This window comes from Pantherophis guttatus, chromosome 6 (assembly GCF_059756535.1).
Source record: "Pantherophis guttatus breed Tessera chromosome 6, ASM5975653v1, whole genome shotgun sequence".
Lineage (NCBI taxonomy): Eukaryota > Metazoa > Chordata > Lepidosauria > Squamata > Colubridae > Pantherophis > Pantherophis guttatus.
This window is the reverse complement of record NC_142068.1, coordinates 38,504,288-38,521,595: the sequence shown is the minus strand read 5'-3', so window position 1 is coordinate 38,521,595 and position 17,308 is coordinate 38,504,288. Positions and strand designations below refer to the sequence as shown.

Genomic DNA, 17,308 nt, shown 5'->3' with positions numbered 1-17,308 from the left:
CACCATTCTAAAATGCATATTAAGTCATATTAAAAAGAGGTCCTATGTTGGAGAATATTTGGAGAATACCACATACAGAATATTTTTTTTTAAAACTAATCTAATTTTTATACTGGCTCTCAATGCTTTTACGATTTCATATTACCAAGCACATATTATCCAAGAAAATTGCATTTATTTAATACTTTCAATATTTTATCTTTTCCCCCACCTTTTTTTCTTTTCTTTTAACTGTTATTAATAATGTAGAATTTTATGTACATATACAATACATAAATACATATGCATGTATGTATGTACAGTACGTTGGTCATAAAATGTAATAAAGTTTACTATTAATACATATTAAACTGCTCCTATATGTTTTGACAATGTGCATTTATTCAATTTCTACATCTGCATAGAACATTTCTGCATTTATTGGATTCAGACCAAATTTGCACCAGCGGAATATCACATCTTTTATATATTTCTCTTCAATGATGATCAAAATTGCTGTATAAAGCAGGACTCATTTCTTAAAGACAAATGGACTTCTTATTGGGTTACCAGACTAATATACAGGTACTCCTAAAATAACAACTTGGGATAATCAGTTCCTTGAATAGATTTTGATTAAAGTACATACTTACCTTTCAAAAGTATGCTTGCTCTCAGCCCTGAAGAAGTAGACATGAGACTTAAACTGCAGCTTGAAGACATAATCTTTCTGAATGCCATCTGCCTCTGTGGGCATGTTGATTGTGTAACCAATAAGTGGTAAACTCGCCAGTGGATAATCATCCTGGAAATTATTTATTTATTTATTTTTGTGATTCTATGCTACTCTTTAAATTTAAATTTAAAATTATCTGGAATAATTTATAAAGTTATACATAAAATAATGCCACATCACTTAAAGAATGCATATGAAAGGTATATCTAAATCTCTTAACTACAGATAAATACAGATAACCAAATTAGTCCATGGGGAAAAAATCCACAGAATATAAAATTAGCCAATAGATTGCCATCATTCTAAATCATGAGATAATGTATGATTCCACAATGATAACTGCCATCATACCTCACCATTGGCTAAGCTGCTGGAAGCTGATTGTAATCATACGTGAGGGATATTTGGAAGGCTACAGGACTTATCTGGGCTATATTACTGGAAAGGGAAGGGGGAGAAAAATAGAACAAGCTATTTTGGTCATGAGGTATGAGTTTTATATCATATTTGGAAAGACCAGTCTAATTAAGTTGGAAACTCCAGTTCTTTGAATAGGCCTTCCATGTATATATTAAATTTTAAGGCAATTACCAGTTACATATCCACATATAAGAATACTTCATTGTTCATGGGGTTATAGCAGGGGTGAAATCCAGCAGGCACTGACAGGTTCTGGAGAACCGGTCGTGGAAATTTGGAATAGTTTGGAGAACCGGTAGCAGAAATTTTGAGTAGTTCGGAGAATCGGCAAATACTACCTCTGGCTGGCCCTAGAGTGGGTTGGGAATGGAGATTTTGCAATATCTTTCCCCTGAAGTGGGGTGGGAATGGAGATTTTGCAGTATCCTTCCCCTGCCATGCCCACCAAGCCACGCTCACCAAGCCACACCACACCCACCAAGCCATGTCCACAGAACCGATAGTAAAAAAATTTGAATTTCACCACTGGGTTATAGTCTAACATAGCCATGGAGACTGAAACTTTTACCCCACTGTATGTTGCTGGATGTTTCACATGGTAAAACTACACAACTTTCACAACTTCAAAAAAGGACCAAAACTACAAATGCAACACTTTTGTGCAAATATTTGCCATTCCCTGTATAATCAGGGCAGCTGTGGGCAGCATAGAAATTGAACTGAATGAAATAAAATCAACTGCTCTGCTGTGCTCTTGGTTTTGGATTAAATTTGGAATCTTTTTAAATACCGGCAACTGTTATGGTTGGTTGCATAGTCATCCAGATGTTTAGACAGGATTTCATATTTTTATCCCCTTATCAAGTCCACCCTGAGGATCCAGGATAAGCACATGTTGTTTGATATTATTATTCTCTGTTCATGACAATGTGAAGTCACACTTCCAGTTTTTTAGCTGTTATTGGCCTTCAGACACATCATGTTCTTCCCAAGAACCTAGGATGTTGTAACAGATAGTATATGCACAAATCCAAACAGTGTTTGTCTTTTGCAACAGACAGATGGAAATTTTGTCAATGTCCAAGATTTTTTGGTATGGTTATCAGTGTTTCGCTTGTATTCAGCTGTTTCCAGGTACTGCCGTGTCCAGCATTCAAACTTTTTCATCATTCTTACCAACAATTGTTAAGTCTAGGGAGTTATGTGGCAGTGCTCACTATTATTATAAACACAAAAATATTAAATCACTGCTGCCAGTTCTTTAGTTGGTGTTGGCCTTTATACACATGAAGATCCTCTATCCAAGAACCTAATTCTTTTAATAATGCAATGCAGCATAACATTAGTATTTTCCATTTGATACATTATGTTTGGGGCTGGTTTTAGTTCTTTGTGCACTGCCCAGAGTCACAGCTAAATAAATGACATTTACACTGGAGGAAGTAATGTGTAGAAAATGGTTGGCCATAAGAACACTTCAGATGGCTAGGAAATTGAGTTAGTGGCTGAATGAGTACCCTTAAATGACATATGGATCAGAATTGCTTGTCAAAAACTGCAAAATTGTTTACAGAACTATAATGATCATCCATTAAGGCACAGAACTATGTGCATTCATGGATGATCATTATGTTATATGGGTCACCAAGTCCTCCCTCTAGCATTCCATACTTCCATCTTGAAAATGTGCAACTTTTATCTTACCTGGTGTGTTTTGTAAAAGAACAGACAGAAATTTGTAAAAACAACCCACAGCTTCTGCCAACCATTACTATTTTTGAACTTCCTCAGCAGATATCCTGATAGTTGGTTCTATACAGGAGAAGGAGAAATAATATTGTGAGATACCACAGTAAAAGTCTATTGATGTTGCTTGTAGTAGTTTAAAAACAAATTGCTATTCTTGAGGCCCGATTCTCCTAGGCCAAGAAATATTACATAACATTCATTGTGAACAGTTGATTTTTGTATCACCAATTTTTTCGTTCGCAAGGCTGCTTCTTTCTGCTTACATCTATTAGCTTCTAATGTTGAGATATTTGTAGGGAGAAATGCATGAAAGATAAGATGTGGGCTGATTTTTTTTGCCTTTTTACGATCCTGTAATCCCTTAATTTGGGATAGAGTTGGGGTGATTGAATGGAGCTGAGCATTTACTGGCCAGATGCCCTTCCTGCCTATGTGGAGTTTCCAGCAGATACCTTTTCTTTGCACCCTCAGAGAGAAACATCTGCCACTACCTAGGATTCAACTTTCAATCTTCTGAGTGGGAGGAAGGTGTCTTCACCACAAAGCCACCACACCACTCAGGATTGAGTCTAACTTTGAAGAATGACAAAACAGACTACGTCTGTCTTGCCCAACTTCATTCCTATGGATGTACTGAACTAGAAATCTCAGAATTCCCAGCCATCTCATTGTAGTTCAACATCTCAAGTGTAACTGGAGGGTGTCACGTTGGGAAAGATCACTCTAAGGTATATTACTATTAATATTAGTTTTAATATTCATATTAAAAAGTGTATATATGAATACCTTCCCAATATCTACCCTGTTTCCCCAAAAAGAAGACATCCCCTGATAATAAGCCCAATCGGCCTCCCCCTGAAAATAAGCCTTCCCTGGTAGATGTATTATGAATTTCCTCCTTAGCCAGGATAGAATAATAACCAATGACAATCCCAACTAAGTAATCACTGCTGAAGTTATTCAAACAATCTCTAACCCTGGTTTTTCCAATTAAATCTTTCCCCCCGGCCTCTTAGTTCTCACATCATGCAAAGAACTAAACAGAATCTGGGTAAGGAGACAATATGGTAAATAGATTGAGAAAAAACACAGAATAAAAGAAGTAGAAGGCAAAGCTATGCAGAGTAATTTACACCACTCCCCAAAGCACCATTGGAAAAGAAGTCTAGTTTGTTAGGGACAAAATTACAGTATAAATTAAATATATCTAAAGCAGTTTTCTGGAATCTGGCATTGCTGAATTATAATTGCCAGTACCCAATATGCTATACTGGTGGCAGATGTAATTTAACATCTGGAGGACTGCAGGGAAAGAATAAAAAAATGGCAAAGCATGTGAGCAAGTGTGTAAATGTGCATATAATCAACAAAACAGATTAATTGCTCTGTTTTTTGCATAACAAATGATTTCTTACCATTGGCTCAATATGCTAGATCTTTTGTTGCTTCATACTAGTAAAGTGTTTCAGAGAAAGAGAGAGAATAGTGGTGGTGTAAAAATATATCTGCCTGTTAAGACCGAAAGAAGCAGTTTACCTGAATCATGCATAGATAATCAGACAGGGATAGGCTCTGGTTCCGATACCAGCAAACATGGGTGATTGTGTTAGGCCGATGAGTCTGGCCCAATAAATAGCGAGGAGGAAGCTCTGGAGAAACAGCAACAGAGCAGCAAACTGAGCAGAGGAAGGAGGTGCAAGGCAGAAAAGGGAAGAAAAAAAAAAGAATAAATAAGGGTGGTATCTGAAAAGATCATTAAAATAGCATGAAAAGTAAAAAGTAAAAATAAATGATTTGAAGATGTGTGAGGCTCATGGATGATGGTCTTAAAATCAGCAGTGCAAAGAGATCACAAGGTTTTAATAAGAAAAGAAGATTAATGCCTTTACCAAAGCAAAATGTTAGTTAGAATTAGTGAGTGAACATGATCATACATTTATGGTTCCACAGTCAGAAGCCGATTTCCTTCACAGTGGGCAGTGAAGGCTAAATGACTACTTATTCATGCTGGCTGGGGAATTCTGGGAGTTGAAGTCCACACATCTTAAAGTTTCCATGATTGAAAACACTGATCTACATTTATTGCTATTTATATTCCTATTCTTCTTGAGTGAATGCTGTCAATCAATTATCAAATCCACTGTAGCTGTTCCATTAAAATTACAAAGCCAACACAAAGTTGTATACAAACATCCTACATTTTATGAGAATAGGACATCTTGCAAATCTGTGTTTGTCCATAGTCCAAGCACAAGCAAATGACAGAAGAGATACTTCTGGGACTATAAATAATGGAAATGCTTTTTTTAATTCTTTTCAATTAAATGGAATGATAGGGCAAATTTATGTGAAAAAGCTCCAGAGTATGTCTGCTTGCCAGTGCCATAACTCTCCGGAAGCTGAACACAATGAGAAGAAATTTAATCTAGGGGGAGAAATCACTCTAAGAAAGGACATAATTAAAAATGGGAAAGAGGGTACAAAGAAAAAAATTCTCCCCAAAGGAGAGATAGGAAAGCAGTAACCTCAATGTTATTGACTGTTCCAATATAAGGCCCCTTCCCCTTAAAGAAATGACTTGGAATAAAACCACTATTAAAGAGTTGGAAATAATTCTAGAGGCCGGACTTTATCAGCTTTCCTTATTTGTTTTCATTTTAAAATCTTTCCTCAAAGCACTACTTTGCAATGGAACATGCAGAGGTACACACACCACAAAAATCATATTGCAATCATTAATTTTTTTTTCATATGGCCATTGAAATTACTGAAGGCAATGAAGAGGATGAAGGTTAAAAGTAAATGCATGTATAGAGTTAGAGAAACCAGCAACCAAGATAGAGTGGTAAGTGAAAGTGATGTGTGAACTGCTGCTGGGTACCTCGACGGCCACACTGTGATCAGTCATGGAGACACTGGTATTGCGGTACCAACAGACATGTATGGTAGTGTTGGCCCGGTGGTGGCTCTGCCTGTCCAGGGAGCTACGAGAAGAATGAATGTCCTCTTCCGACTCCTGCTCTAGAGAAACCTCATCTGAGGATCCTGAAGGAGGAGAAGGGAGCAAACATTTAAGAGACTGTGGTACATGGGTAATGATAGTGACAAGAATCTCTTAAGTAGGTCTCTCTCAAAGGTGTTATTCATCAGTTAACTCTGTTTCTAGCATCCATGACCTTTGCAGTCCAGAACGTTTTGGAACCGATGATACTTTACTGTTATTATAGAGGAAGCCACAACTTTGTAACCAACTTGGCTGGATCAGATTTTCAGTGAGGAAAGTATACATAGAAATTATATAACAATACTATAGTTCTTGAGATGTCATATGGGATCTCATACCTATAAAATAAGTCAGTCAGGAGTATACAACTCTTAAAAATCTATTTTGTGGCTACTGTAAAACTGGGTTCAAAGGATAGCTTCCTTTATTACAAATAATGGAGAAAAAAGATCACATACCACAAAATTCATTACCAATATTTAACAGCGGGAAGTTCTTATTTGTCAAGATTGACATTATCAGGAGCGTCTGAGAGGGTATAGTTTACTTAGCCAAAATGTTTTTGGTTGTTATTATTGTAGTCATATTATTGCTGTCCTAAGAAAGCAGGCAGTGTACTATCGTAAATCACAAACATGGTACTACTTACTGTTAGAACGGTTGGATAGAGAATTTTCAAGGAACATGCCCGATTTCTCAACCGTTTTCTTGGCCATTTCAATTGCCATATTCAAGTCCTCCAACCATTTCCCCATTTCCAGACGAGTGCTGAGAAGCACAGATAAAACCTTAAGCATCATGTGTTCATAGATAAATTGTAATGTATTTTATATTTAAAAGAAACACTGCTTATTATTCAATATATAGAACACTTTCCTCCCTTTTCATAGAAAAGAAAGAATACTGGAATACTGCTAACATCCTGACCACTCCAGAATCTTGCCATAATCATTTTATACTCAAATATAACTATTAAAAATCCTACTTTGAAACACTACTACACATCTCAATATTTTTTCCAATTCTTTTGAAAACTGAGGTAACAAAAGGAAGAGAGGAAACAACAATCATATTAGCAAATCTCAAAATTTAAAGTGCAGGATGCAATTTATTTCTCAGGATTTTCCTCCAGGTAGAAACTTTGTCTCAATGCTTCCACTGCCATAACTTGGAGAAGCATGAAATCTGAGTCTTCTTTGCATAATCTGGAACAGAGTTGGGATGGTATGCCTGTATTCTCTGTGCAGGCATACATATTCATTTGGAACTATCAACATCTATATCCCTTCCTTGCCACCAACAATCTACTGAGCAACTTCTTACCTTGCTGCCACTACTACAGTTTTTTGAGCTGAATAGATCGTGAAGCAATGAGGGACAGACCATTCATTTTCACTCTCTTCCACCTGTAATAACAGAAACATGCCTGGTCACTCAATGGACATTGGCATGTGTTCTGAATTAAAAGAAATGGCATGAAAATTGTGACAATCTACCTATCAGCTATTTTTTAAAAGCGGTTAATTTCATCGCCATTTACCTTCTAATTGAAGGTCTCAAACTGTAATGTTAGGAGGGAATGACCTTGGGAGACAGGGTAACAAGATACAAACAAAGGACCGGTCAGATAAAGGGCAGCTTAGCTCACAGGAAAGGGAATAGGGGAGAGAAGTACTTTCAGACCTGCAAGTTTCTGTTAATGTCACTTTCTAATAAAGTACAATTAGCTCATCTGGTTTTGTTTCTGGTCTATCTAGTAAGGCTGACAGAAAGTCTTATCATCATGAGGACTACTGTGTTTCATTAGCCTGACATCCACAATAAGAAAGCATTTTCCTACAATGATACAAAAGCCTCTAAGCAGCATCAAAAAGACTGTTGCAGAGAATCACAAAACTACACATTCCTATATCTGTTGCTTTTCAGTTCTATTGCTACTGCTGACTGATTAGTAATAAATCAGCCAACAATGTGGTCTCATACCTTTCTGAGTAGTGGTGCTGACCTCAGCTAATGACAAAAGAACCTGATCATTTTCCTGGTGACAAACAAGATGTGAAAAATGTGGTGTGATAGAACAACTGCATGTGCATTGCAATGAACCTAAGCAACTGAGGTTAGGGTTACACAGGAACAGTAGGAGGTTTAAAGGTACACAAGAACAATCATGACAGGAGATTGACATTCATTCTGGATAAGAGACATCTGGCTTTTGCATTGAGCAGCAAAAGCACCTTCTCCTCTTGCTCCAACTACAGCCAGCCCCAGGCTGTCAGTCCTTTGCCTGGCTTCCCCAGAGCTGTGAATATGTGTCCCATGTACAGTATGTTCCTTCGTTAAACTAAGGGAGGATTCATAAGCTGTTGCCCTACTTCTGGCTCTCCTGCTGTATGAGAACAAGGCAGGATTCATGAATGACTGAACTGAATGACATACTTAGCCTGTTGCCCAAAGTTTGAGACCTCTGTTCTAAAGGGTAAAACTAGTAGCTACAATTACATTGCCACTTCAATAGGTCTAAACATAGCAGTCCTATTTGTCTTGCTTACTACTTACCGGAGGATCCAGGACTATCAGCTGAAAATCAAACATAAACATAGAAAAAAGTTCATTGGAAAGTAAAAGAGCATGCTATGTCCAGTTGTGGGAGTAACAGAAACTGCAACATCCACATAGGTGTACAAAGAACAGCATCATGATAAATTCATCCATAGTTACTTAATTGTTCTGACACCAGAAAATTGACAAGAGTTTGCTCTTCTATTTCATACAAAAATTATAAGAACATCTAAAAAAAATTCAGAGCCACAAGGAATATCCAATTGACAATGGTTATTGCTTATCTCATTTGTTTATATTCCACCTTTGTTATTTTTAATAATAGTTAAACATAATAGTTTAATAGTTAATTATAAGGAAAATGTGTAAATTAAGAGGAGAGAGATCATACTATCTTAATGTTTGGCAGCTGTATGAAGAGCTACTTACCAGCATCCCATGCAGCGGGAGGTGTCCTCGTATTTTGAATTGATTGGTCCCTGTTACACCTTTACTTGTATACAGCAACATATCTGAAAACTGAGACAGGCATTTTTGTTTGTCAAACTTTTCTGTCTTTTAAAAACAACCTCTGATTACAGTTGTGTTTTGCGACAGCCTTGAGCAAAGATATCAACTCACCAGAAAGAACATCCTTTGCTGTAAGCCCTTTTTGGTAAGTTTGTACAAACAACCCTCTCGAATAAATTCCTGTGGAACAGTTGAACAAGAAAAGTTGGCTCCAATAGTCCTCGAATAACAACGATTGATTCAATAACAATTCAAAGTTACACAGTGCTGAACTAGTGGTAGTTACAATTGATCCTCGAAATTCCAGCCATCTCAATACTCCCAGAGTCATACGATCACTATCTGGATGCTTGGCAACCAGCTTGTACTTATGACAGTTGTAGCGTCCCATGGTCATGTGTACTGCAATTTGCGACCTGCCCTGTTGACCTTCCACAAAAAAAGTCAATGGGGAAGCCACAGCAGGGACATTTACAATCTACTTGGGCAGCTCTTCCCCACCCACCCATCCATGGAACCCAAGGAAGTTACAAGGAGATGACTCACAAGCCTTGCTTAACAATAACAACAGGGGATTGCAACAATTGCTGTCACTAAGTGATGCAGTCACATGACATTGTGCTTTATAACAGCATTGCTTAACAATGGAAATTTCCGTCTCAATTGCTACTTGCATCACAGAGAGATCTTTTCTACCACTGCTACAAAATGTTGGGGAATACTTAGTTTCCTGTGAGGTAAATAAACTGATGTGGGTTTTGTTGAGAGCCACCTCTGAAAGATACAGTTTCCGTTTACAGGTGGCCATTCTGGTATGATTGACTGGCAGGCAAGATCTATTTATGTAGGTTTATATGCCTTCTTTCACTCACACACAGCATTGGTGCTTCCTGTTTCTCCTATAGCAGTGGTTCCCAACCTTTTTTTGGCCATGCCCCACCTAAGCATCTCTAAAATCCTGATCTCCCACCCCCCCATGACATATAATTCTTACTATTCAAAAAGTGAACTCCTACTCACCTTTTAGGCTTTTAGGAAGCCTAAAAGGTCAGTAACTAGGTATACACAAGGTTCCAATTGCCCCCATTAAAAATCAAATTGCCCCCCTGCGGGGTGTGGGCCCCACATTGGGAACCACTGTCCTATAGTAACAACCCTGTGAAGAAGGTACCGTTGAGAGAGAAGGATTGGTCCAAAATCACTCACTAAATTTCTGTGACTGAGGATGAGAATCTGAATCTTTCCACTACACTACATTGGCTTACTATATGGAATGCAAGGATGAAGATGGAATGGACATATCAATGCCAAATTTGTTATCTAAAACAGGATCCCCAACCTTTCTGGCTCTGTGGACTGGCAGCCGTGGCAGCAGCAGCGGGGTGTGTGTGTGTTTGTGTTTTGCACGTGCACCCATTGTTTGCACAAATGGAGCAGGCCGTTTAAAATTATTTGCTTTTAGCAAACTGGCTTCTGAACATTCTGGTATCACTAAGAATGGCTACATATTATGGCCAAGCCTTTGAATTTTTTTTATTTTGATAACAGATTTTTTTCTGTTCAATCATATGCAATTTGAATAAGCTTAAAATGTGTTAGAAACATATTTTAGAAGGTACATGTAAGTATAATTTCAAAAACTCTAAAGTAACACAACAAATGCCTAAAAGAAGGATGTAGGATATAAGTGGTAAGCAGCAAACCAATTTAAAATACTGTATAAAAACAAAGAAGACTTTAACACAGAAGGAACTGATTACCCTTCCAGGTGCTATGAGATTATCAGTGCCAAGAAGATCATGCTGTAGCTCTATTAGCTTCTGGAAATTCTCCAACCGGATCAAACTGTTTTGAAGTTGCGATGTCATATCTGCGATTTCCTTCAGTGCATCTAGAGAATTACCCAAAAAATGTCCCAACCAAGGGCAAACAATCAGAACATCAAGGATGAATTTACAGCATATCATTAGTAGATCTATTTTTAAAAATTCAAATTTTCTCTGAATTAAACATACAAACCTATAAAACCTGTGAGGATTATTGAGAAACATAATGCTGAGATATTATATAATTTAACTACTTAATTATTTTTCCTGCATACCCAAATGCATGCACTCTATCTTATATAATGACTCTCGGTGGCACACAATCCATAAATCATAATTAAAAACAATCATCTCCAGATGCCAGACCAAATATTCTTACAGCTCAACTCTCATCCTAGTCCCGTGATGGCAAACCTATGGCACGTGTGCCAAAAGTGGCATGGAGAGCCATCTCTCTGGGCACGCAAGCCGTCACCCGTTGCTCTTCTGGGTTCCGGCGCACTGGCCAGCTTTTCTTCACATGCATGGGAGTGCCGGAAACTGGAAGAGCAGCCACCCGGTGCACATGCGCGCACTGGGTGGCTGCTCTTCTGATTTCCGGTGCACGCATGTGCACCGGCCACCTGGTCTTCTGGTTTCTGGCACACATGTGTGCATGGAGACCAGCTGGCCAGTGCACATGTGTGTGCTGGAAATCAGAAGATCATGTTCCTAGCATGCGCATGCGCGCCAGATAGCTGCTCTTCTGGTTTCTGGCACATGTGTGTGTGTGGTCCCATTCCGGCACTTGGTGCCGAAAAGGTTCACTAACACTATCTTAGTCCAATGCTACGGGGGGGGGGGAAGGGGGGACGGGGACAGGTTTTCACTGTGCTCCGGAAGACCAAAAGGGTTAGAATCCCCCTGATCTAGGGAGGGAGGCTGTTGCAAAGGACCAAGTTAGCCACTGAGAAGGCATGCTTTCAAGGTCCCATCAAAATGCAAAATTCAAGGGAGAGAACCTGGATCACACACATCATATTTAATCTAGTAGGATGGGCAGATACCCTCACAGAGAGGCAGTTCCAGAAGTAAGCTGGCCCTGTGCCATGTAGGACTTTAAAAGGTGATAATCAGCACCTTGAATTGCATCCCAAAAGCAACTGGAAGTCAATGGAGTTCACATAGCAGTGATATTACTGGGTGACCTATTGGGCACCAAAACTGTGTGAGCTGCTGCATTCTGTACCAATTGTGGCTTCCCCACGTAGAGCACATTGCAGTGATCCAAACAGATGACTAAAAATGGGTGACTGTGAGGAAGCTGTTAAAATGTATTTTATTACTTTTTACTCAAGAGATTCAGACAAAACTGAATGAACTAATTCTGTAGCCATATCATTTCACCAACTCAATATCAGTTAGCAACATAAAATAAGAAAACAAAAAATGTCAGCTAGATGCTTTGTAACCATTTGCTTAATCTATTACTCACTCCTGCAATCAATGTAGTCTCGATGATCGGATGGATAGTGTTTACACAGTCTTCCCAAGATCAGCTTGTAGTACATTATCCGGTGGATAGGCTTGAGCAGGAAAGTGTTAAGAGGCAAATAGCAAACTCTTTGGAGTTCAAATTCTTTATAAACAATTTCCAGTTTCTTAATACGCTTAGTTGCTTTCTCAAGTTCCATCAAGACTTCATCATGTTTTTGCAGATAGTTAGTAAATTCCTATGGGATCACAGAAGACACAGCTATAAAGATTTATAAAAATCATGCAATCTCTTTACCTGAAATATTCAATTACTGAAGAAAAAAGAATATTTCTTTTAAAAATTGCCTGCAACAATTGTCCATTTACAATAAATCTTTAGAAATGTGAATTCTATCTTTATAACAAGACAAAATAGTAGATAAATTTTGTGAAAGGTTCAGAATCTCAATAAATATATGAATGAACGATGGAGATTTTGCAACATAAAATTCATCAGAGAATACCAGAATTTGCTGTCTCTTAGAATCACTGTAGAATAAGGTATATTTAATTTTCAAAGTAGTAATATATCATTTTATATAATCATATATAATTATAATTTTATTTATATATGTGGTAGCATACAGATTAATTTTTAGACCAAACCTGTTGATACTTAAATTTTTCTATTGTAAAGTAACAATATCTAAATTTCATGAATGAAGGCAAAAATACATGTTCTGGAACAATGTTGCAGGATCCAATGTGGGTCAGTCACCAATATGAGAGATTTAGTCTTCCGAGCTTTCAGACTCGTGCTGGTGCATATCCTCAGGGAACTTCTCAAAACTTCTCTCGCACAAAATGTGTGCTTTAGGCTATACTATGCACAATACTTATGTGGTGCCTGGTTGTGTGTGGCTTTTTAGTTGTTGATTGGAGTGTTGATGGATGGCTATTTAGTTGTTGGCTATTTCTTATGCTGACAAGTCCTCACCTCATAAAGTACCTGATAAATTGGTGGTAAATTAGCACTCCTGTTCAGTGATGAGGGGCTTGTTTTCCAGGCTTCAATCATTTCCCTGGCTATTTTTGTACCTGCTCAGCCAAAAATCTTAGTAGCCCAAAATTGAATGTATGTCCTTTTTCATTGCAATATGAGGCTAGCAATGAGTTTGGATCTCCTTGTCTGACCGCTTGCAACCTGTTGATTAGCTTCCTCCCTGTCTGTGCTACATAATCACAGGGGCAATCCGTGCAGGGGATCTGGTAGATTACATCAGAAGTATATCCCACCTCCAAATAATCTTTACAATGCCATGCACAACCAGGCACCACATAAATGCTAAACATAGTATAGCCCAAAGGACACAGGACACATTCTGGTGAGAGAGAAGTTTCCAGAGAATAGGTTCCAGCATGAGTCTGAAAGCTCAGAAGACTAAACTTGTGGTCCCAGTGACTGGCCCAGATTGGATCCTGCAGTATCTAAATTTCCTACATAGAATTTGCCATTTTTACCATAAAGACACATATTAAGCACCATATTAATGAGAATGAGTGGGGGGGGGGGAAGAGAACACAAGGTTCCTCTGATTTATTTATACTTCCATACCTTCAATATTTGCACATTTCTCAGCATGACATCTCCAATCCGCTGATAATCTCCTTTACCAGAGCTTGATCGCCCTTCCCTTCAATTGAGAGAGTGAAAAAGTGAGCTCTCGGGAAAAGTGAGTCTAAAATTATTTTTCAGAGCCAACCAATAAATATAACAGCTCTTCTTTCAAAATTAGTAAATACCCACAGCAACTTTGAAAGAAACACAGTAACTTGTTTGCAGTAAATTCTCAACAGATTAATCATTCTTCTGCTTTGTAGTTCAATCCGAATATATGAGCAAGAAAGACAAATCTCCCAGAAAGGCAAAAGAACTAGATACTGCAATGCATTTTGAAGAGCAGTCCTTTTTTTCAGTGATACATTCATTTGGACACTTCTGGAAAGGGGGAATAGTCTACTTTCCCATTCAGAATTTGAAATCTGTCTCTGGACTCACCAAAAATTATCCCTGAGCAAAGACTTTTTCTCTGAAATATATTAGACAACTTGAATTATCGCAACTCAAAAAGAAATATTTTTTTCTAAGCCCTTATGAGTCTCTCTTCATATTTAATATGTTGTCATTTATTTTATACTTCATAATGGAATGTTAAGATGTAATAAAAAATTTAAAAAAGGAAAATGAGCAAATTGTTAACATAATGTTATCAACTAAATTCAACAGTTTGAATAAGATATATAAGCAAACAAGAAAAAACAAGGAAATTGATAAAAGAATAAAATACAAATGGATAAATGGATAAAGTATAACATTTGGGGTGAATCTGACAATGCTCTTTCAGCAAAATTCTCATTATTGCATATTTATACTACATACAAATGCTGCATCTATATGAGTATGCAGTCTTTGACTTGTTCAGTTTCTGAATCCTACTTTACCAGCAGTTTATAAATAAGGCCCAGCAGATATTTTAACTTCCATATTTATAAGTTTTTCAAGTTCACGCAGGTTTCTAATTATTCTAAGTATTTGCCCTTCTTTCTGCAATTCTTTCAATGCTATGTTATTCATTTGAAGATACTTCTACTCATTTGAAGATATACAACCAGTTATGTCTCATATTCCTTTTGATTTTCTGAAACCCCTCTGGTGAACTAATCCATTATGAATTAAAAGGCTTAAAAGATTTCATCCTTGACATTAACTATCATATCTTGCCATCTAAACAAATCTTTATTTTTTTCCACTGAACAAATGTATTTTTCTCCTCCTCTTCATAAAAATAAACATTTAAGTTTTTTTTTTTTTTTTAATTTGATTTATATGCCGCCCTTCTCCGGAGACTCAGGGCGGCTTACAATGCGTTAAGCAATAGCCTTCATTCTTTTGTATGTTTTATACAAAGTCAGCTTATTGCCCCCACAAACTGGGTCCTCATTTCACCTACCTTAGAAAGGATGGAAGGCTGAGTCAACCTTGAGCCTTGGAGAGATTCGAACCAGCAGAAGTTGAAGCAAGAGGGGGAAGGTTTGAGTTTATTGTATTCTTCCTTCAGCAATATGTTTTATAAGATTATCCAAAATATTAGACTTTCTTTGGAGACCATTTTTGACCAATTAAAATGTAATGAAGAAAGTATATATAGTGTTTTTTTAAAAAAAATACATCCAAATAAATGTTTATCTCATAAACACAACAATGATTTGCTCACTGGAATGACTGTAGTCACCAAACATTTAGAGACTTTATATCATACAACTGGTATACAAATCAGTGCCATTCAGAAACTGATTTCATAGAAAATATCATTAGCAAACACTATTCAAGTATGTATTCATGCAGCTTCACAGGAAAGGAGTTTTGTCAGGTATCACAGAATTCTAGAAAGCCAGTTTTCATAGTCACATGACTAATAATGCTTACCAGAGTGCTAGTCTCTGCTCAAGTTCTTTCAAAAAGCCTCTGTGAAATTCATAGATAGGATCTATATTGGAGAAGAATAAGGTCATGAGACCTTCAGGCATTGCGTTCTCCTTGACAACTGCACTGCGGAACCACTGCAAAATAAAAAAAATAATTAAATTGTAGGTGCTTGTATTTTAGCTATGTATTCATTTATTTTATTTCAATACCAAAACCACTCCCGCTGAAAGCATGATTAAATATTTATTTTATAACTAACAGTGATCAACTAATATGAATTTTTAAAAGCATGTAGCAACATTTATAGAATTTCTTAAAAATGAAACTCTACAAATCAGTTTCCTATTGTGGAGAAAAAATTGCAGACCAGTGTTAGATAAGCATTCATTCACTTGCAAACATCTTTTGCCTTCAAATCTGACCTGCTGTACAAGCACCTGTATATTAGACCCATGTCCCTCCTGGCTTGTGAAAGCTTCGCAGGAGGTGACAGGCGGGTGGACTCTGGCGGTGATTAATGCTTCCCTACAGGAGGGGGCAGTGCCCCAGCACTTTAAGGAGGAGGTGGCCCACCCTCTTCTTAAGAAGCCATTGCTGGACTCCATCTGGTTGGATAATTTCTGAACTGTCTCCAATCTTCCCTTTTTGGGGAAGGTTGTCGAGAAGGTGGTTGCGTGGCAGCTCCAGAGGTTTCTGGATGAAGTGGATTATCTCAACCCCTACCAGTCATGATTCAGGCCTGGATTTGGGACAGAAATGGCATTGGTTGCACTTTTGGATGATCTCTGGTGAGAATGGGATGGGGGTAGTGCATCAATCCTTGCTCTACTTGACCTCTCGGCGGCTTTCGATACCATTGACCATGGTATTCTCCTGAAGCGGCTTTGGGGAATGGAAGTGGGAGGCCTTGTGCTATCCTGGTTCACTTCCTTCCTCTGCGCTGCTCTCAGTCAATAGGAGGGGAGAGATCCAGCCCTCGCCCACTGCTATGTGGGGTGCCACAGGGCTTGGTACTCTCTCCACTCCTGTTCAACATTTATATGAAGCTGCTGGGTGAGATCATCCATCACCAATATGCTGATGATACTCAGCTGTATGTCTCAGCCCATGGTGAGTTAAGTGATGCCATGTCCTCCCTCTTGCAGTGCCTAGGGGCTGGATGGGGAGCAATGGGTGGAAACTAAACCCTGGCAAGACTGAGTGGCTCTGAGTTTGGGGTTCATTGGCTCAGGGAGAATTGCCATCTTTGTCTTGGATGGGGTGGCACTACCCCAAACAGATCCGGTGTGTAATCTGGGGGTTCTCCTGGACTCATGACTCCTGCTCAAAGAGCAGGTGACGGTTGCAGCCAGGAGGGCTTTCATGCAACTGCAGGTTGTGCGCCAGTTACGCCCTTTCCTTGACAAGCAATCCCTACTCACAGTCACTCATGCCTTAGTCACTTCCGTCTTGACTATTGCAATGCGCTCTACATGGGGCTGCCCTTGAATAGCATCTGGAAGCTCCAGTTGGTGCAAAATGCAGCGGCCCGCACGGTTTTGTGGAGACCCCGGTGTGCACATTTATTACCTCTCGTGCGGGAA

General features: G+C 38.3%; 1 protein-coding gene across 5 annotated transcripts in view; it reads right to left on the bottom strand.

Moving 5' to 3' along the window:
* Window positions 1-17,308, bottom strand: part of FARP2 (FERM, ARH/RhoGEF and pleckstrin domain protein 2) — a 65,602-nt gene that overhangs the window by 2,419 nt on the left and 45,875 nt on the right. For 3 of the 5 annotated variants that reach the window (XM_034439530.2, XM_034439532.3, XM_034439531.3), the window contains exons 16-26: window positions 15,726-15,859; window positions 13,854-13,932; window positions 12,258-12,495; window positions 10,718-10,848; window positions 9,069-9,137; window positions 8,877-8,966; window positions 7,212-7,294; window positions 6,538-6,656; window positions 5,766-5,929; window positions 2,840-2,947; window positions 633-784 (exon numbers count right to left, since the gene is read on the bottom strand). In XM_034439530.2, coding sequence (XP_034295421.2) covers window positions 633-784; window positions 2,840-2,947; window positions 5,766-5,929; window positions 6,538-6,656; window positions 7,212-7,294; window positions 8,877-8,966; window positions 9,069-9,137; window positions 10,718-10,848; window positions 12,258-12,495; window positions 13,854-13,932; window positions 15,726-15,859 — 1,367 coding nt within the window. Of the gene's footprint in view, window positions 1-632; window positions 785-2,839; window positions 2,948-4,420; window positions 4,561-5,765; window positions 5,930-6,537; window positions 6,657-7,211; window positions 7,295-8,876; window positions 8,967-9,068; window positions 9,138-10,717; window positions 10,849-12,257; window positions 12,496-13,853; window positions 13,933-15,725; window positions 15,860-17,308 lie in introns of all 5 variants that reach the window. The other 2 variants (XR_015728456.1, XR_015728457.1) reach the window with 1 other exon arrangement.